The following is a 21,299-nucleotide window of genomic DNA, read 5'->3' as shown; positions in this document are numbered from 1 at the left end:
AATTTGAATTTTTCATGTTAATTTTTTTGCGAAAAAGAGAGCGAAATCTCTTTTCACCAGTTAAAAAAAGATAAAAAGATGTTAAAAACTTTTCACCAATCAAAACCTTCAAATTTGACGTTCATTTTACACCTGACAGACTTCGAAATCAAACATTGACACTGACAGTTATGTGTGTTGAGTGACAACTGGTGGTTGCACTGGTTGTCAAGAAGTATTTCTGATTTCTGGATAGATGTCCAAAAAAAAAAGTTGATTTCAGTTTTGCCAGTGATTTTTCTAAACATTGTCGCTATAATGGTTTAGTAGTTTTGTTTAAAACATTTCGGCAACAAATATGTGATTAAACAAGACTCAATGGCGGCCTCCATAAACCACGACAATGAAAACCATTTCAATACCAGAGAAATCGACCCAGAGGAAGTGGAATGTTACCAGGTGAATATCTTGGAAAATGGACACTTTTCCCCAACTTTCTGTTCAGTTTTTTTTTTGAACCAGCGTTTATCACCGTATCAGTCCATGGACAAAACTTCCTAATGTATAACTTAAAATCTATTGTTTTTAGCCTGTTGGTGAAGGTAGTTTTGGAGTTGTATACAAAGGAGTATGGAGAAACCAACCTGTAGCCATAAAAAATATAACCAGGGAGGATGAGAAAAAGTCCTTCTTGATTGAAGTGCGGCAATTATCTCGAGTAGATCATGAGAACATTGTCAAACTGTATGGAGCATGCACCAAAGGAGTAAATTTTTTTCTTGTTATGGAGTATGCAGAGGGTGGTTCTTTGTTTAATGTATTACACAACTCCAAGTTGGCTTATACTCTAGCTCATGCAATGTCATGGGCTTATCAATGTGCCAAAGTAAGTTTATTTTATAGAAAATTGATAAGAATAGTAGAACAAGTGATATGCTACTGAAATAGTTAGAAGAGTCATATAGAGAAGTATATAAAAATTTAAAATTAAAAATAATCAAACTAAATAAGAATTAGATTTATTGTTATTATTTTTGACTCTAATGAGAAGTGGAAATAATGTTATGAAAGGTAGGATGTGGTTGTTTGCTGCCTAGAAATTAGTTTAGTTTTACCTGAAATAAAGGCAATGCTTTCTCAAGATTAATTCATGAGCAATATGGTAAATATCAGGTTTACATAAAGATTTCTGATTGTTGTTTACAAGTTTGGTTGAATTTAATTCAAAACGCAATCTCTTATCATATTTTAAGTGACCAAGTTTTTTGAACTAGAAACTTGGATTGTGATAAACAATCCAAGCACTGCCCTCTAAGTTATAGGATCAAAGTAGATATTCAGTTTTAAATAAGGTCCATAAATCAAACCAAAAATGGTTCTGAATCTGTCTACCTGTTTTGAAATTACATAACTTAAAAAAATACCAAAACTTAATCTCCTTTGGTTTGCTGTGACAGGCACTTTATTTATCCTTCTCTAATCCTAGTTGTTGGGTTTTCTGCATATGATTTTTTATTATTTAGCTGCAAAACTGTTATTTCTGTAATTAAAGTTTCACCTTTTTAAATGCATTAAACTGTTTTACACAACATTAATTTTTATAGCTTGCTAGAACTTTCTGTAGTAAAGTTTTCCTTCTCCGTTGCGGAAAGAGGCACCCTGGTTCAATGGCAATTACGTGCGGGGAATTATCACTTTCCGCACTTGTTAAGAAAATTACTATTGAGCTATTTTGAGGTGTAATAAACTCAATATCCTTTTTTAGGGAGTGGAATATCTTCATGGAATGAAACCAAAGCCTCTAATACACAGAGATCTGAAACCTCCCAATTTGTTGCTAATAAATGGGGGCATCCATTTGAAAATATGTGATTTTGGTACCGCAGCCGACAAAAACACTTACATGACGAACAACAAAGGATCGGCAGCTTGGATGGCGCCGGAGGTACTTTTAAATACTTAGACACAAGTTTGTACCGTAAATTTGATATCTTGCAGGTGTTTACATCGTCGCAGTATACTGAAAAATGCGACGTCTTCAGTTGGGGTATCATTCTGTGGGAGGTGTTATCCAGAAGAAAGCCCTTTCACAGCAAAGCAAGTACGGCCTTTCAGATCATGTGGGCCGTGCATAAAGGAAAACGACCTCCGTTGATCCGAAACTGTCCTGCTTGTATCGAGAAAGTGATGACGGACAGTTGGGATGTTAATCCAGACAAACGACCTAGCATGCAAGAGGTATATTTTTCTTATGTTAACTAACTGCAAACTAACCTGATATAGAATATGGAGTTCTAAAAAAAGGAGAAAACCCACAAAAATCCGAAAATGTGTGCTAAAATTGTATATAAAGAGAAGTATTAATAAAGTCTGTTCACAATGTTTTTGGATTCACCTATCCATGGAATATTGTTTGACTTTTTGTTTCTTCTATATTTCAATTTCTAAGTCATGTCAACAAATCCCGTTTATCTAATTGAGGATTCGCCAGTCAGCTTCGACTATATGTAAGAATTAAAAAAAGACAGCAATATAACTAAAAGGAGAGAATAAATTTGAATCCTAACCTACTGTTCTCTCCGAGTGAGTTTACCCGTGCGTCACGAAGGCTACGTCATTTATAATCATATGAATCAAATCAAGTTTTTGTCAACAAACCTGTTGTGTTCATATTATAGAAAAGGGCGTGTCTAAAGCTTCGTCACGTTTAAAATTTTGCGTGTATTGTCAGTCAGAAAGTAGAGATCTTTGGCTGCAAATTTGCACTAAAACAACCTCATACCAAAGCAAATCAAAAATATCTTGACCGAAAAAACATTTTTTATTTATAAGAAGTGTCCGTTTGGATCATATAATTCCGTCTAAATTTGAAACCTAATTTATTTACCAAAATTCGCAGAGATGTATCACCAATATGTAGTATTTCTTTAACTTTAAGCTTTTGATTTAGGTTCTGGATGGTTACATGTTTCTCTAAAATAAATACAAAAAAATTCAATAAGACATTCTGAGTGATGCTGTAGTATCTCATATCTCATTTTCAGGTTGCAATCCACTTATTTTATGTTAAACCCGCTGGAAAACATTTTAGACGCTTATTTTATTTTTTCTATGACTTTATTATTAATGTTTCAAGAAATTTTTATGAAAAATCTATGAACTCATAACCTCATGTTAATAGATGTTTCTTACAAAAGTATATTATAGTAATATTTTACTACTTACTTTTTTATATTATTAACATACTATCGTTGTACATATCATATAATGTATTTCGAACATCCATTTTAATGCTTTCAGATAAATCAGTGGTCTTGGCTCGTCAATAACGTCTCGATTTACGTTTTCTAGGTGAGGAAATCATAAGATTACTTGCTTGCTTTTTCCGAATCGAATAAACAGTTTTGCGGAAAATTTTCAAAGCAGCTTCAACCTTCTAGTATCAAAAAAAAATACATCAGTAAGAATATGTAAGGTCTTAAAATTCCTTATTTTCTTCCTGAACAGATGATAAAGCTTTTAAAGGTCCTCCATTGATTTTTTCCAATTCAAAATATCCACAAAGGTTAAGAATTAACTGCTGGGTTTGTATGTGGAGAATTTTTCCAGGCATTTTCTAAAAAAATACTGTAATAGTAAGTAATTCCGAATTTACGAAAAACCAAATGGCTAAATAAAAACCATAATAGACACTCCCAATTTCTTTTCAAAACAGGTTAGTAATTGTGCCAATTATGGTTAGATCGTGACAGCCGACATAAAAAAAATAAAAATATTAATAATAATATTATGAAAGTATACTTACAGAATGTTAAAAGCGTAGAAACAATAGCTCTTAAAAGAACTGTGGTGGTGTGGTAAATAGAAAACTGTATAAATGATTATCAACACAAAGAAACGGAAAAGAATTAATAGTAAACAAATCAAATAAATTTGGATGGTTTTCAAACTGACAATGACCCCAATGACCGAAATAGAAGCGCTAATCAGTAAATGATTTTTTTTGGAAGACATTCACTTAGATATTTACCCTTTCTGAAAGTGAACAATAGACAAGGATGAAGTCAATAATGCATATCTACTTCTAAATCACAGGGGGATGACGCAGGGGTAAACTCAGTCCGCGAGAACAGTATCTGATTTGTTTTTGTTTTCTATTTCATGGGGCGCGGTAGCTTTTCGCTTTAAAAGACACCTATTGGTCTTAAAACCAATAGGTGTCGTTATCGTTATTATAACGTAACTAATTCAATACACTGTCAGGTAATGTAATTTTTTATTGGTTAGATCGTGACAAAAATGAAATACTTTTGTGAGCTCCTACCCGGAGCCGACCAACCGATACAAGTTACTCAGTATGTGTACGAAGAGGAAGAGCTCATAGAGGAGGAACTCTTGGAAGAAGAGGACGAGGAGATTGACATTTTTACGGAAGTATCCAATACCAATGGAGATGCCGATGTCGTTCGCACTTTGCCCCAACCGCCTTTGAATATGGCGCCGCTTAACGTTGAAGTTGATCCTGTAAGATTTTCGTAATCTTTCAGTAGAAGGTTGTTTTATTTTGTTGCTTGTAGCACTGTTGGGACTTGGAGAATGCCAATTATGAGATTAGGACTAGACCCGGCCTAGACGTATGCGTACCAATTACATGTAAGTTTGATTTTATTTCCACTTTTTTTTTGGATTGAGTAAGCCATTGATACTTGAGCTTAATTTCAATGAGAGAAACAACGAATTAAATGTGATTATTTTCCTCATTGTACTAGCAGCCAATAAAATTCAATGAACCTTTCTAGTTCGACCAATGAGAGCCGTTATATACTGAATAAATCCCTAGTTGCTAAAATTTTACACTGAATAAACACCTCCTACCTTTGTCGAATACGTTTTTTTTGAAGAACATTTGATATTAAACGAAACGGGATTTAGACACATATAAAATTTAAGCTATTTTCTTCAATATTAACAATTAATAAATCACTATAACGTAGTTTCCATTAAAAAATTACATAAATTAAAATATTATGACGTCTGATTGTCAATCTGAAATGTAAACAAAAATATACATGGCTGAACGAAAATCTGTTGTCTGCTGGGGTGAGTTCAATATTATCATTAATTTCATCACGTTTAGTTTAGTATTTGTGTTCTAACTAAGGTGTTTTCTTGTTAATAAACTAAAATGTGAGTTTTCAGGAAATAATCTTGACATATACCCGTCGGCGTTCACGTAAAATGTGCATTGGTAGGTTTTTTGCAAAATTTTTCTTTTAGGCAAATGGTTTCGACTAAATAATTCTTTGGAAAAAGTCCTTCGACCTGCGGTCTCAGGATTTTATCGTCGAAATAATTTTGCAAAAAATTACCTATGCACAGTTTACCCGATAAAACTTGAACGTCTCGGGATATAACCTATGACAATTCCACTCATGTACAAAAAATGCCATATATACGTCATCAAAACACGGTTTGCTATCGGCCATTCGAGCTCAGATTTTGAACAGGATAATTTTTCCGCTTGTCTTCTCATACTTTCTTTATGGTACAAAACTGGACCTGTTTGGCGAAATCACTCGAGCTGCGCTCTCGTGAATTAGTTACAACAGGTCTCGTGCAGTTACACCAAAAAGAAAGTGTTCTAAGACAAGCACAAAAATTATCCGGCTAAATCTGGGCTCTTATGGTATTGCCCCCGATTATTCCCTTTCAAACTAGCCACCCATTATATTTATTATTCTGATAAAAGATGTTTATACAACGGTGTATGAAAAAAGCAATATTGAATACGTTTATATTGTAGATCGTTAATCCGATTGAAATAACGGATTGAAGATTAAAGTAAGGATTTTTTTCTAATTTTGGCATATAAAGTGACACTTTTCAAAACTGATTAGTGACAAAACGTTTTACTTTATGTAACTAGTTACATAAAGTATCACTTTATGTAACTAGTTATGAAAAGTTTATTTCATCACTCCCTGTTTTTGTGCATTTCCGTAGAAACATATGGGCGACATCCATCATAACATGTCGTTGTCACAGTTTATACAAGGTGCTATGAAAGTGAATATTTGTGTTAAATCACTTTAAAAGATGGTTTTTACCGCTTTTTGGTCAAAATTTGAAAAAATTGTGTATGCAACACGTTTCGAAATTGTCTTATTGTGTAACTCATTCAAATTGTAGGACCTCGCTGCGCTCGCCCTACAAACATTCATTCGTTATACAAAATCGATCTTTTCGTAACTGGTTACATAAATAGCTATTGAGTCACGTAGTTATCGTGTTTTACTCACTTTGATTATTTTGGATTATTGGATGGCGTTCGGAAGATCCGTAAGAATTGAAAAAAGATGCTCAGCTTCCATTATTCTGTAAATTGGATGTATGCAACATATAAAGTTTTATCCATTATAACAGGATTTTATTTGACTAGAAATTGGTTTGGGTATTATGTCTTTAATCTTATATGCAGTTACCCAAATTTTAAATTTAATATTCTCATAAAGGTTCAAAAAGGTCAGGTTAAAAAGAATAATCATTTTAAATTAAAAAAAAAACGTCAATTTAAGAAGCAACTGACTTGCAATTTTTTTGGATTACATTTATTCAATGAGACTAGTATTGCTGACAAATTGTTATGACTGTGTCTTCATTCTAGTTTCTTTTGATTTTCCATCATGAAAATTAATGAGTTTGCTAACAGTGCAAGTTATATAGTGTCTGCGTTAAACGGAGAGTTTCAACTGCTTTTGCACCGGACAACACATTGAATTGAAGGTAAACTTGTGTTATAATTTGGAATCAAATGATCATTACGCTAATGCTTCGTGTATCTCGGTCATGTTTTATCAGGACACTTTTGATCATAAACGCATTCCTACGGTTGTTCCGCCTTTTTTATTTAACTGACTTAAGTCTTTTCAGTTAGAGTCTATGCTTTTTCGCTTTTTTTCAAATTGAAATATATAAATAAAGATATGACTACCAAAGGAAACTACTTTGAATTGAAGGACACCAACTCACAAAAAATAATAATAGAAAAAGGAACAAAAGGAAAAATTCTAAGACGGAGAAGAATATACGTTTATCGGAGGTTTATATTTTGTGTTTTTAATCGTTAACACTACAAACAGGAACCAAAGTAATAAAAAATCAGCAAAATCCGAAGGACTAGCGCAAGTCTAGTACAACTATAGTGAAATTTTAGCATTTTTTGGCTTTGCAACTACAAAACCCAACTTAACTAGCACCTGAAGTTACTCATTCTTAACGACACACGAAACGAGCATTTCCCGCGTCCTAAATCATCGGCCAGGTGTTATTTTCGTGGAAATTAATTGGCGAACCGGCGAACGGGAATCGCAATGCATGTCATTAGAAAATTATGCGTGGATAATTGGGTCGTTTCGGACATCCCTCTGTCCTTTTTTCGACCACCGGGCCAGTGCGGGACGATCGCGCTTCAATGCCTCTTCTTACTTCTGACTTAATTAGTATCGCTTGATCTGAGACTAATTAATACGCGGTAGAGGTTTCGATTGGATTCTCCTTCACAACAGTGATTTAGTAAAGACAACTTGGGGTGGTAGTTATTATGGGTGAGTAGTTATGTTTCCTCAATACCAGTCACATTTCCATAACAGAAACAGTGAAAATGTTTCGTGAAACTCTTCATTTCTGAGTCATGGTTGCCAGCGCTGGATACATAAGTACATGTAGTTGTTTTTCCCGGGAATTAAATTGGGCCAGTTTGTCGAGCTCAGGACCTGGACCCCCAAAGCTATTAAGGTCTCAGCAAAATTGTTAGTTGCTCGATAACAGCGACACATTAATATTGTGGTAGTTTATTTCTGTATGTTGTAATATCTTGAATAGTCTGGCAAGTTTATCCATGTGAGTCATACGGCCTGAATTTCGTTAGTGCCGTTGCACTTTGGGTTTCGTATTGTATATCGGCCTAAATCATAACATTGATTTCCTTTTTGTAAAACGCATTTGTTGTTTCAGGGAAAATAGAACACTGTTAGTCATATTTTCCGGAACAATAAATTTGCGTTAACCTAAATCTCGAAATACTTTTTTGAAATTAGAGTCCGTATCCACGTATATTTTTAGTTTATGTCATCTTTTCAACACCGATCATTATTATTATTGTTGTTGCATCTCAGATTATACTATGTGGTTACAATGTTTCTAGGATATCTGGCGGTGATTTTGTGTGTCGAATTTTTGTTACCGGAAACGTGCTTTTGCAATTAAAGTCAGATTTGATCAAATTTGAATCAGAAAAGTGACTAATGTTTTTGAATGACTGATTTGAAACCGTAATTTATGGAATACATAAATCCAGCATTCAAATGAAAATAGTCTAAATTTGGAAAATGTATTTTCGATCCTAAGAAAACAAGTTTACAAAATAAAACCGACCGGAGCTATACATAACGCTAAAGGAATTGTAATTACTACGAAAAGTGACTCAAATATTTGATTATTGGAATCGTAATGAAAAAGTTGACGTAAATATTATTAAATAGCCAAATAAGAAAACTGAGAAAAGCTAATCTGCTAAAGAAATAAAGTTTGAATTTATATAAAGATAATTATAGTACATACTAGTACTATTAGAGTTTATGCCTGAGGGAATGGAACTGACTTCTAAGAGTCTTTAGTTAACGCCTATTTTTACGTCTAATATAGCAACAAACAGCAAACCGCTGTCGAAGAGTGTTTAACTGTGAATATAAATAGCAAAATATTAAAGTAGGTACAGACATTTATCTGTCTTGACATCGAAAAAATTGGAGATAAGTAGGATAACCCACTGACACAGTTGGTTTGGTTAATGGATTAGGTGGCTAAAAAAGACATTTTTTAATAAATCAGGCAGTGTGTGAATGACGCCGTCATTCCGTAAAACGAACAACACAAGAAAACACTGTAAAGATCACTTTTAATATGGTTAATCTTTTTACCGTTAATTTTGAATGAGTAATCTTGAATTTTCAATTCACTTCATTGTGGCAGCTAGGACGTTGCTAGAATAGTGCCAACTTAAGCACACTTTTCCGAAAAAATATGTATAACTTACGTATTTTCACTTATAAAATGGCCTGTTTCTGAATTAAAACCACAACAAAAATGGCGTAGGATTTGAATGAAATATAAATGAATTAACAAACGTAATACAGGAAGGAAAAAGACAAAATAGGAAACCTTGTATTATCTATTTGAAAAGCTTTTGTTCTCAAGATACTACAGAGTTAATTTTACAGACTTTGTCCAGACGATATACGTGTTTTGATTGGAATTTTGTGTCTGTATTTAGGTCTCGACGGTTATAAAAGTCTAAAACTGTCCGGCCAAAAGGTAAAAAAGAGGACGCTGGGTCGGCCAAAACAAGATTCGGATCTCTTTAGTCACTCGGTTAAATTTAGCGTCCGAACAGTGTGACACTCGCATTTGACCGGATTAAAAAAAGAAAAGCAATTATTCAGCCGAATAAATTAACAACCGTGTATACTTTGTGGGAGATCTCAATAAATGTCAGTCAATTCGTATAAACCAAACGGCCCCAGCAGTCGTTTCGTTGAAAAGTGTATTCTACAAATAAGTACTTTAAATTTCCCGGAATCCAAACAAACCACACTTATTTTTCTTTTTATGAGACAGATAGCTCACTTAAAGTGCCTTTAAATAAACCCCTGGGGGGTACTAAACTGGGATTACGCAAATCGACTTAAAATTTAATCGGTGCGAGGTGATATTTATACCAACTCTTAACTTATTACAAGTATAATACACACTTATAATGTTTTATGCGAGGAAATGATTCACGTCGGTGCATGAACCGTAAGTTCGTTTTTACGACTCTCCAGTTGGTAAACAATTTTTCCTAAAATAACTGGAAGTATTGGAGTGAAAAATAAACAAGCAATTTCAATTTCGACTGCCTGTCCCGCAAGGTTACAGGACACGCTACGTTTTCCATAGTATCGAGCGATTTTAAATTTAACTTAGAACTTCCCGTCGTTGAGGATGTGACCAGGTTTCACTCAAATGTTTAGATTTCAGTCACCAACACGTCCCTTAACTACTCTACTAAAAGGCCACGTGAACTCATTAAACTATTTTTGCGGTTTATTGATTAGACACGTGGAAGTTGTGTTTCGGTTTCCAGAGATGACTGAAAGGTGTAGAAAATTTGAATTACAGTGTCAATTAAAAAGAGCTGTCAATACGCTGATTGGTCAGAAAAATCTGCTTCAAAAAAATCAGAAAATACGAACACGGAATGAAAAATGCTGAAGTGCAACCGTGTCTATTGGTGGTTATATCATTTAGATTGATTGGTATTACTGTGACATCTAACCCACAGCAAACATGGCAGATCTCCGTCAAAGTCATGTGTTCTGGAATGGTCTATTATCACCCTCATTTGGACAATAAAAATTAACTCTCACTTTTCTAATTTGCCAAATGTAAATAAATGTGAAACTGTTTCATTTTGGAAATTATAAGAAAAACATGGTGAATTAATCCTCGACATATTTCAATATGGTGCTGTAAAAGATATACGTAATCGCCAATTACTGTGGCTTGCTGTATATTATACGATAATTTCTTCAGATTTTGTCTTAATTTTTTATAAATATTGGTGTTTTATTACTGAATTTCACTAGAAAGCATCTGCGCTTTGTTTTAAACTTTAGAGGGCGCCACTACACAATTTGGAGACTTTTACTAATTGTTCAACAACATTAATCGCTAAATAACAACAATAATTTTTACGAGTAACTTGTGGCGCGCGAAGTCCCCGTTCCTAAATTTATCCCTGATGATGACGTGTTCGAAAATACGCCTGGGGCCCGGTGCCAGAACACGCACCGCGCCAGTTTTTCCTTTAGAACAGTTTGGTGCGTTGACTCTGGATCTTCTATATGTAGATCAACAAGTGGTTCGGACTTGTCCGTTTTTTGTCCTTCCGTTGGTTCGGTTATCGACTTTTTTTCTAATAAAAGACACAATGATGAGCGATTGTCCTTTGGCCGGCGTTTTTACCACTCACGGTACCCACAAGAGTTGGATTATATTCAGAGAGTGTAAAACTAGCACTGGTAAGTGTTTAATCATTATTCTGTCAAATGTTTTCCAATGTTCAGTCGTAATAACATGACAGATAACGTTTCTCAATATCTTCGACCAAATGAATCTAGCTTTAATCCTTCCTGCTGGCATATCGTATACGTGACTCATTACAGATTTAAAAATCACACAGCTTTTTAACAAACTTGCAAAAAATGTGAGGTACTGTCTAAAATTGTTGAATATTTAAAGGTTGTAGTAATAATCACTCCTTCAAGGAATCTCCTTAGCAAAGGAATTTTTGAGGCTACCTTCGCATTTTTATCTAATAGTGCATTTCTTAAGAAAGTAATGGCCAAGGAGAACATTTGCTTTGGCAACATAGCGAAAACAAACGAAAGAAGAAATAGTGAGATTAGATCAAGAGGAATTTTCGTATTTTTGGTACTTCGTTTTGTTACTTTCTTTTCAAGGAAGGTTGGAACACTAAAAAATTAGTTTTTTAGTTTGACTTAAATTTGTCAAGTTATGAGTAGTTTAGTGTCTTGAACAAAGTTTTGACGAGTTGAAAACGACATTTTTACTAAGTTGCCACCAGTTTTCTATACTTAAAAAAAGCGTATTAAAGGGGGGAGGACAAGAGTGCAAAAATAAAATAAATCACCCTGTACAAGCTAAATTATTATTACCAACTCAAGATATTACTTAACAATAAAGTCTTGGCTATTGAAAATGGATACAGGGCCATTCAAAAAAAAAGCTATAAACTGATTTTATTCTCTCAAACACTTAGAATTAATAACTTTCCAATACCTAATTAAAAGAGATATGGAACTTTTTCGTACTATTGACCCACCCTCTCCTGTACAAACCATCCTATATATATATAGGCCGGTTTAGAACGTCTTTCGACGTTGTCCGACACCTAATTTCCAGCCTCTTCGGTCTTCACAATCTTCAGGTGTTAGATTTCTCTCACTCATGCATTTATGCATGGTTTTCTGCCACTCCTGTTTTGGCCTTCCTCGTTTTCTTCTGCCTGTTGGTTGCCAATGAAGTACTCTTTTAGGCCATCGGGTATTTGACATTCTTTCCACGTGTCCGTACCACGTAAGTTGCTTGTTTTCGATATCCTGTGTTATTGCGTCTTCTATTCCCATCCGTTGTTTTATGATGTCGTTTCTTATTCTTTCTCTTCGTGAAATGCGCATCGATCTCCTAATTGCATCCATTTCAACTGCCTCAACTCTTTTCTTGTGTCTATCTGAAATTCTCCAGGTTTCTGATCCATATAGGAGGGTGCTTTTTACCATTGCCTCATAGATATTAAATTTCCGCTTCTTGGTTATTTCTTTGCTCCATAGGATTCCATTCAGAGCTCAGATTACTTTTTTGGCTTTGACTATTCGCTTTCCGATTTCTTTTACATCTGTTCCTGTGTTGTCGAATGTAATGCCCAGATATTCATATTCCTGACACTGGATTTCTTGGCCATTGTCCAGTTCCAAATTTCCGTCCTGAGTTCCCACACATAGATACTTTGTCTTGGCTATGTTGACTGTTAAGCCCCATTCTCTGTATTCCTCTATTAGCTTTCGCATCATGTAATGCACATCCTCTTTATCATTGGCTACTATGACTTGGTCGTCTGCGAACTGTAGGGTAAACAAGCAACTATCAGCAATTTCTATTCCCATTCCCTGGACCTTTCTTTTCCAGTTTTTTAGTGCCATCGCTATGTATATTTTAAAAAGAGTGGGAGAGACACAGCATCCTTGACGCAATCCTTTATTCACCATAAGCTCTTCAGTGACACATTTGCCTACCCTAATTCTTGATTTTGATTCCCTATATAGTTCTTTAAGGGCTGTTACGTAGGTGTGATTAATGTTGGATTGCTCTAAGACCCTCCATAGTTTTGATACTGGGACTGTATCGTAGGCTTTTTGTAGGTCAACAAATGCTAGGTGCGTTTCCAAGTTTCTAGCACTTCTCTTCTCTATAACTTGTTTTAGAGTAAACACGTTGTCTGTACATGATCTTCCTGCTCTGAAACCGCATTGTTCTTCCTCTTCTTTTCCTTTATAATCCTCTTCAATGAGATCACGTAAAATTCTACCATACAGTCTGCTCAATGTGCTTGTAACCGAGATGCCCCGATAGTTATTGCAGTCCAGTTTATTTCCTTTTTTGTGAATGGAGGAGATGAGAGCCATTTTCCATTCCTTAGGGACGGAATGTCCGTTCAAGCATTTATTAATAATAACTGTTAAATTTCTAAAGAGCTTTCGAGTTCCATATTTTAACATTTCGGAATATATTCCTTCTGGACCGCTAGATTTACCTGGTTTAAGGTTCATAACAGCTTTTCTCACTGTTTCCTCAGATACCTCAACTTCCTCTCCTTGCACATTGAAGTGTCTTGGAGACTCAGTTAAATATTCTTGTCTAGATTCCTGAAGTAGGTCTTTGTAGTGTTTTAACCATTCTTCGGGTTTAATCACTTGAATGTTCGCCCCGTCTTTTCCTGGGTTCTTGACAGTTGATATAAATTTCCATACTTCTGAACATTTTCTTCCTCCTATATAGCTGTTAATTTCTTCACACTTCCTATCCCAAGACTCGTTTTTTGCTCTGTTAATTTGCACTCTTAGTTGCCTTTTAATATATTTGTACCCTTCAAGGTCTTCTTCATTTTTTGTAGTTAGCCATTTCAGATATTTTTGTTTTTTTTCTTGAACCATTGTCTCTATCTCCCCATTCCACCAATGTTTCTTGTTGGTGCTGTTCTTCTTTATTCCTATTGACTCTTGTGTGGCTTCTGTCAGAGACCCTATAATGTTCTCATAGACTTCGCCAAACGTGTGTTCTTCAGGACTGAGGAGTTTACTGTCGAGTCGTCTCTGATAAAGAAATACTGTGCTCTCATCCTTAAGACTGTCAAAGTTGTATTTTGGTGTGTTAATACAAACCATCCTCAGGGTTAAATTCGTTTATCTAAAGAACAGAAAATAGACAAAAAACCATGTAAAAGTATAACTTTTTTTAAATGGGTTTGAAGTGATTTTTGTAATAATTAACAGAAAAAAAAGTTGACGGACAAATACTTCATTTGACAAAAAATCCATACATCAAAAATCTGGCAGAATTTTGGCTTTATCTAACTTAAGATGAGAATTAATTATGGTAGCGCTGACAAGGATTGGCAATCTGGACGCAACTGAATTGTATTTACACGTAGCCTTTCTAAATAAGCATTGGAAAACTGTGGGAAAACTCGCGAAATCCAACAAATTGGATAATTGAAAACGCGTTAACCTTGTCCCGTCACCGTTTCGAAACAAGCAAAACGGACAAAACAAATACTTAAAAGTGTAACTATGCACACGGTGGCATCAAAAAGAAACTGCACAAGTGAAACATTTACGAGGTAAACCCGGCCAAAATAACCCGGATAACGTTTATTGTGCGCGGATAGAATGATTTTCATTAATAAATTTCCGGGTTTTTTGGCATTGTATACGCCCACCGGCCTCACATAACTGCCTACACGTTGGCTACGAGGACGGACTCAATATATTGTTATGACATTTGGATTATCGGTTTCTCCATTAAAAATGAAAACCCTTTTCGATTCGGTTTACGTGCACGACGAATGCAAATCACTTTTTGATGTTTATATGCATGTACTTGAACGCTGCTGCGTTTCAATACACCCACAACCAAAACGCGCTCGGAAACTTGCGAAAGTAACCAAGTTTGGAGAGTATTGTTAGACAATGAAGAAGAAAATCACAAAAATGTTTAGTTAAAGACAAATATCGTAGCAAAATGACGTCCTTAAGCTGCTTTTGGAATATTCTACAAGGAAATGTGTGTAAAAAGGAAACTAAAGTTCTCTAGCAAATCAAGATTGTGAATGTTATGTTGGCCAATATGTGTGTAAAATATAATAAATTATCAAAAACTTGCCACACACCAAGCTTGGAACTTCTCTATACCAGAAATAACACGAGATTGAGCAACATTTCTATTCTTTCACAAAATGGGCCTATCTCACAGCCAGTAGTAGCTACCCACACAACAATAGTAGAAAAATTACCAAGACCTGCACCCGATCTGATACAGAAGATGAAATATAAACTTTTGACAAGTCGCAGAAACGTCTCTGTAGTTTAATTCAGCCACAAAAACTCGCAAAAATCAGAAAATGGCTGCATTTAAAAAAGCCTTTATTAACTACTTGACAATATGTTCATTGTTCAAAAGAAGCCATGCACAAGCACGAGGAAGTTAGAAGCTTGAAGAGGTTGGAAACTCCTGTTTCAAATTTTGTCAAACAAGAATATAACAACAAATAGAAAAAATTTACTATACAGAGTGTCTAAAACACTATGTACTATTTCGACAATGGGAAGAGATACATGGTCCGTTAAATGGAAAAAGTTGTTGTTTTTGTAATGCTTCGCTTACAATGCTGCCAAACCTCTTCTACTACAATCTACAAAGATACAGAACAAAACTGTTAGTTATATCAATAAAATAGATTTAAACTTCAATTCAACCTCATTTTTAAAATTTTCACATTCAAAGCCAAATCGCTGCCAGAATTTTTGGGGCGTTGATTTTTTAAACTGCTTTGCTTCCGCCTAGACCTGTGAGCTTAAAATAGGAAACACTAGTGTTTTTTTAGTCGCATTTTCTATGAGACAAACAAAAAATTAATAAAGTGATTCAGAGTGCGGCGAGTCAGACGACGCCGCTCCTGGCAACATTTTTGTATTTACGTTTACATAACCGAGAGTGTTCGCTATGCGGTTTGGCCAAGCGGAATCCTGTCATAAATTGATTCATCGTCATAATATTTTCATTGGCCCATTCGCTAATGTTACCATTATTTAAGTGTTTTCGGTGGCCAAAAGTGGTTTTCCGGTTACGTTTGCGGCTTTTTGCGCCGCCACCTTGAACTAGTTTTATGTATCCGAACAACCTGGAAAACGTGATGAATTTATTTTACCGAAAATCATATACAGGGTGAATGCAACGAACGACTTTTTAGTGACTGATCGGTTTTTACTTTTGAGCCTTCCAGTGGGTGCGGACTTTTCGCTTTTACACTGCTCCGTGTTTGGTACTTGTTGCTCCGTTAAGTATATACAGTTCAAATCTAGTTTGAATGTTCCGGTGCTAGGCAAAGAAGAACAACTATACACGTCGGAGTACTTTGTTCCTAAACATTTAATCACTGAAAAGCACCTATGGAGGTTAAGCATTTAGATAGCTCAAACCTTGTTTTAGTCATCTAACGATTCCAAATCAAAAACAGATGACCATGTGGTCAATGTGTTGTGACATTTTGAATTACTCTGTATATTTCTCAGATGATTAACGCCCAAATTATTCAAATCATGTGAAATTCCTGGCAGCGACCACTCGTGAATCATATCATAATAAAGATGATATTCAGCAGTAAGTGGATTCAATTCCGCGCTATCTTAAAGAGATTTGCCAGTTTATCTTTTGATATAAATTTAGATGTTTTTGCATTGAAATCTTGTTAACGAGTTAGTGTTTTCGAGTGTATTATGACGATTATACCATGTTTTGTCGGTGAGTCCCAAACAGCAAATTGTTTTTTTATGATTATGGTGAATACTAATAGATCTAACAATGGTTCATACTTTCGAAGCATTAATGCTTAACTTTTGGACCGAATTTGAAAGTCATTTGGTTTATCGTAGCAAGTCAGCAAGCAGTTGGTGTCTTGAGGGAAATTGTCAAGTAGCTCTGCCATTGTTACATACTCTCTTTGTTTTGAGAAACTGCAAACATTTTGCTATCCAGGATATTATCAAACTGCTGTATAACTCCTATGTAAGATCAAAATTGGATTACGGTTCAATAGTGCGGTCCCCTATATACCACTCCCACATTCAAACTCTTGAGTCCGTGCAAAGAAGATTCCTAAAATACTTGATGTTTAGAGAGGATAATGTATATCCAGAAAGAGGTTTGGAGCATAACCGTATTCTTCTTAGGTTTTCAGAACTTCCTCTGGCTGTACGTCGGGAATTGCAGTCACCCTCATTTCTCTATAAACTTACCAACTCTAAAATAGACTGCCCATGTTTGTTAGAGCGGGTTTCGTTTAATATTCCTCGTACGGCGGTCAAACCAACTTTTTCATTGGCATTTGCGAGGTCCAACATCCTATCCCAAGACCCTATACACAAAGCCTGTTACAGCTATAACTGTGTAGCGGCTGACTCAGATATTTTTTGCGACAGTCTCTCGTTCTTGTTGCACAGGTTTCGCTCGTTCTCCGGCTTTTCCCCCTCAATCCTGTTGTCCACAAGCACATATCCTTTACACCTTCCTCCCCCTACCTTTTTGTGATTGTATTGTGAAACTTCATTCTTGTTCGTCTTTCGTTTAGTTTTTAGTATTTAGTTATTAATTATTTAAGTTTGAATTCGTATACTTTCAATTTCCTGTAAGTGGGCGTCGGCCTGTTGGAAATAAACGACTTTATTATTATAATTTGTGTTGTACAATATTTCAAATTTTACACTCGTTGGGTGCCTCCATCACTTAACGTCCTGACAGCTCGTACTGTTGTCACATTTCTGATTACTATAATAAAAATCGTAAGTTGCCAGATTGATCAAATATTAGGCTTGCATCCACTTCTGGGGCTTGTCACACTGTCTACGGTGGTGGCAGGCTGTGGATGTTCAGTGACGTGCCGAATGATACTTGTACCTCTTGGGCAACATTTTTCTCGAGCCGATACACTGACGTTTCTTACGATATGAGGATGACTGTCGTCCAGACTTTGACCTGAAAGCTGTAAAAAAGCAGTCATTTACCCAGTAAAGAGGTTCAAGTCAATTCTTCTATTTATTTGATACAAGTTCAGTAAGTAGTCACTTGACCCTTTTATCAGACAGCCTGATTGATTTCTTATTACCACCTGTCAAACTTGCAAGTCACAAAATATCTCAAAAACGGAAAAATAATTCTATGTTTTCTAAATGTCATTTTATGATAAGGCCATAATCCAAAAAACCAAATCTGTATCTCTAACCGTTTTCAAGATCCTCATAGTGGCTCTCTTTATCTTTGACACACTGTATTTAGTACCTGTTTATCAGAATTAAGTTTTAAATTGAAGGTTTGAATTTTTTAATTTTTGAACACTCTGATATTATAGTGAGTCAGAAAAAATTACTGGAATGTTAAAAGAAACTAACAGATGCGTAGCCCAATTCCTAGTGTAGTCACCCACTCCTAATTCGTCCTCCGAAGACGATTTGCTGATCATTTCCACAGCTCGTCCATTGACTAATTGTCCTTTTTCTTGCGATGGTACTTACACTCTGCAATCAGCAAACCAACCCAAAGTTTTGCTTCTCCTCATCATCCACTCTAGTAGTATACACTGAGTAGGCAAACTGTGACCTTCTGCCGCCCATCGATTTTCTGTCCTTAGGGAGAGCCATGCGACTGGCCATTCCCATTGTAGGTGTTCCTGCGGTGTCAGTGAGGGGGTCATGCATTTCTAGCTTAGCCGTCACATTGAAGGAAAGGCTAGTCAACCCCTTGGCAACCGAGTATTTCTTTGAAATAACCGTCATATGATGGTCAATTATCACAAAAGTAAAAGAAGTTTACAAGACTTTGTTCCACCTGATAATGGCCTCAATGCTGTGAATGTTGATTTAATGTTATTATATTTCCAAGGTACCCTACTTTAACATAAACATTGTTTCAGGTTCGCAGAACACAGTTACGGCCGGTACTCTGACTACATCAGAAATCACCCACACTCACACAGATCCCTATTTAGACGATGAGCTGTTGAGCAGTTTGAATCCGGCCTTGAGACCGGCAACGCCCGACAAGGACGATCCAGCTTCCATGGAAAAATACGAGGAGCACAAAAAACTCCTCCGCCAGCATTTAAAAGTAGGTGGAAAAAATGTTGCCTTGTTTAACTGACCAAGCGTTCAATTATTCTGAATCAAAACGAGAGTAAAACCAACGCGAGGTTTTCATTCATCCCGCCGTCGATTTTTCCTAAAAATATGCCAGTTCCGAGCGCTCCGTAAATATTTAGCAGACCCTCGATAAATTTTTTTTCAAATCGAATTTGAACGCCTTCTGACGCAAACCGGGATGAATTCCTGCAACCGAGTAATTTGTTAACCTATCCGATTGGAATTTTATTTGATGATGGAGAGCATTTTTCGTTTATCGCCCATCGCGGGGCGCTTATTTTTCTAGCCGAATAATGCTAATGAAACGAAAATAAACACTCGCGCTCTCGTCCGGATCGCGAATTATTTATTGGTTTTTGAGAAAAAAAGTAAAATAAGATTTTCGTGTAGCAATAAAATTTACCAGTCTTGTGAACATCCACGAATTTGGTCACCAAATTTTTTGTGCACGTTGAATCAAATTTGCCGTAAATTCACAATTTTCCCCAGAAAATTCGAATGAAAATCAAAAAATTTACTATACACTAAAAACTTCCTTTTATTGGAGAGAGGGCTAAAGGTGGCGTTAATTCAAATTTTAATATTTAATTCTTGAAATCTGAATTTTAATGATTTTATGAACATGCAAAAATTAATATCTAATCAACTCTTTTTAGATGGAAACGGAATTAGTTCTTCTGACGCGAAAACGGGACGAATTGCTGAAACGTCAACGCGAAGACGAGCAACGTCAAAGAACGTTGGCCCGGCTGCAAGGCGACAGAGATTCTTTGCAGTTAATTCGAGGAATCTTGCAGCAGCAGTATGATGACACCGTAGGCCAGCAAAATCCAACAGTGAGAAATTCAGAAGATGGTTGGGTGATGGTGCCCCGAAACAACCTCCAAAATGAAGACAACCACCAATAATAATTACTCTTCTGTGCCATATTGTATGAAAGTCTTAGTGTGAGTGTTTGGATTGGATGCAGACTGTTTTTATATATTATATTAAATTATTGTCTTACTTGTTACAATAAGGGAAGAATTATTGATCTTTCCTATTATGTTTGTGATAATTTATTGTTACTTACAAAGTTGATATTATCATCTTTTAAAAAGTTTGTATAGAACACTATAATATTATACTAAAGTTTGTAATAAAGATATTTTTATATTAAACATACTTAAGGAGCTTTGGATGTTTTATTTCTAAAAACTTTACAAATAAATAAAGACAACTTAACAATCCCTTTAGGAGAGCATTAAATTGGCAGTGCACTACCACCACCTCTTGTGAACATCTTTGAGAAAAAGGACAACCCTGTTGTCCCTCCTGGAATACTTGATACCACAGTCCACAGTAATGTGACAATTTGCCCCACTGCAAACAGCACAGTGAATGGGGTGCTTTGCATGTGCAAAGCACTGTACAATGTTGCAAATAGTGTACCCCCATAAACCACAGTCAGCGCTAACCTCTCTCGAGAAAACATGTGTTTGAGATAGGCCAAAGGCCCCCAAAGAAAAAAGAAACTAAAAATATCCACTTTATGTACTGGCTCTAATAAAAACTTAACACCACCTTACCTTAAAACAAAAAATAAGCTTCCTAAGGTGAACAAAAGCGCAAATTTCCGCGCTTTGAACAACAATACTGGCAAGTACATCAAGGATATGGAAAAACACAAGATTCCCATACCAATACAGATTGCAAACAGAATCATTCGTTGAAATCTTGTCTAACCAATTCACCAATGTTAAGCCTGTTACAATTAGCAGCTGATACACTTACTAAACTGGGGCAACACTGTTTCCTAGTTTCTTGATACCAAGACTCGTCCTCGGGGGGTTCTTCTCTTTGAAACCACTTTGAAATGTTAGGTTTTTGTAGGGGAATTGCGGGCATTGTCAACTTGAAATTTTTCTTTTGGTCGCTTTGTAATAGAAGGTACTCGTCCAAGTCTTTTTTCAGGTCCGCCATTCTCGTTTAGATTGTGTTAAAACTGGAAATAGTGGAAATCTGAAATGTTTTATTTTAATCTCCCTTGCAATCCACATTAACAACAAACAGTTTTCTGTCAAAAAAGATAACAGACTGACAGATAAAGTGAGGTTATGTTTTTGTGCTAACAAAATCAAAACAATTTTAGAAAGCAGTAGCGTTACTAGTGCCGTTATTGCTTTATGAAATATACATTTTTAATGAAAGCAATAAAAAAAAACAAATTGAATGAGGCTACAAACAGATGAA

General features: G+C 35.6%; 2 protein-coding genes across 3 annotated transcripts; one reads left to right on the top strand and one right to left on the bottom strand.

Annotated features, from left to right (window-relative positions):
* The first annotated feature begins 171 nt into the window (after window positions 1-171).
* LOC145729785 (mitogen-activated protein kinase kinase kinase 7-like) lies at window positions 172-20,241 on the top strand. 2 transcript variants are annotated; one of them, XM_081980705.1, is made up of 8 exons: window positions 172-438; window positions 569-865; window positions 1,745-1,924; window positions 1,978-2,217; window positions 4,267-4,503; window positions 4,557-4,632; window positions 18,842-19,035; window positions 19,724-20,241. In XM_081980705.1, exons 1-8 carry the CDS (start codon window positions 358-360, stop codon window positions 19,973-19,975), a joined length of 1,557 nt encoding a protein of 518 aa, XP_081836831.1. In that variant the 5' UTR covers window positions 172-357; the 3' UTR covers window positions 19,976-20,241. The 2 variants fall into 2 exon arrangements, with proteins under 2 accessions (XP_081836831.1, XP_081836840.1); XM_081980714.1 differs by lacking the exon at window positions 569-865 and having other exon boundaries at window positions 173-438.
* Window positions 20,238-21,156, bottom strand: LOC145729956 (uncharacterized). The gene is made up of 3 exons (XM_081980958.1): window positions 20,841-21,156; window positions 20,636-20,787; window positions 20,238-20,581 (listed from the first exon to the last, which is right to left on the bottom strand). The coding sequence occupies exons 1-3, from the start codon at window positions 21,027-21,029 to the stop codon at window positions 20,311-20,313; spliced, it is 612 nt and encodes a 203-aa protein (XP_081837084.1). The 5' UTR covers window positions 21,030-21,156; the 3' UTR covers window positions 20,238-20,310.
* Between the last annotated feature and the right edge of the window lie 143 nt (window positions 21,157-21,299).

The sequence above is a fragment of the Ips typographus genome, linkage group LG1 (genome assembly GCF_016097725.1).
Source record: "Ips typographus isolate SLU linkage group LG1, UJ_Ityp_2.0, whole genome shotgun sequence".
Taxonomy (NCBI): domain Eukaryota; kingdom Metazoa; phylum Arthropoda; class Insecta; order Coleoptera; family Curculionidae; genus Ips; species Ips typographus.
This window is presented reverse-complemented; position numbering and strand designations above follow the sequence as displayed.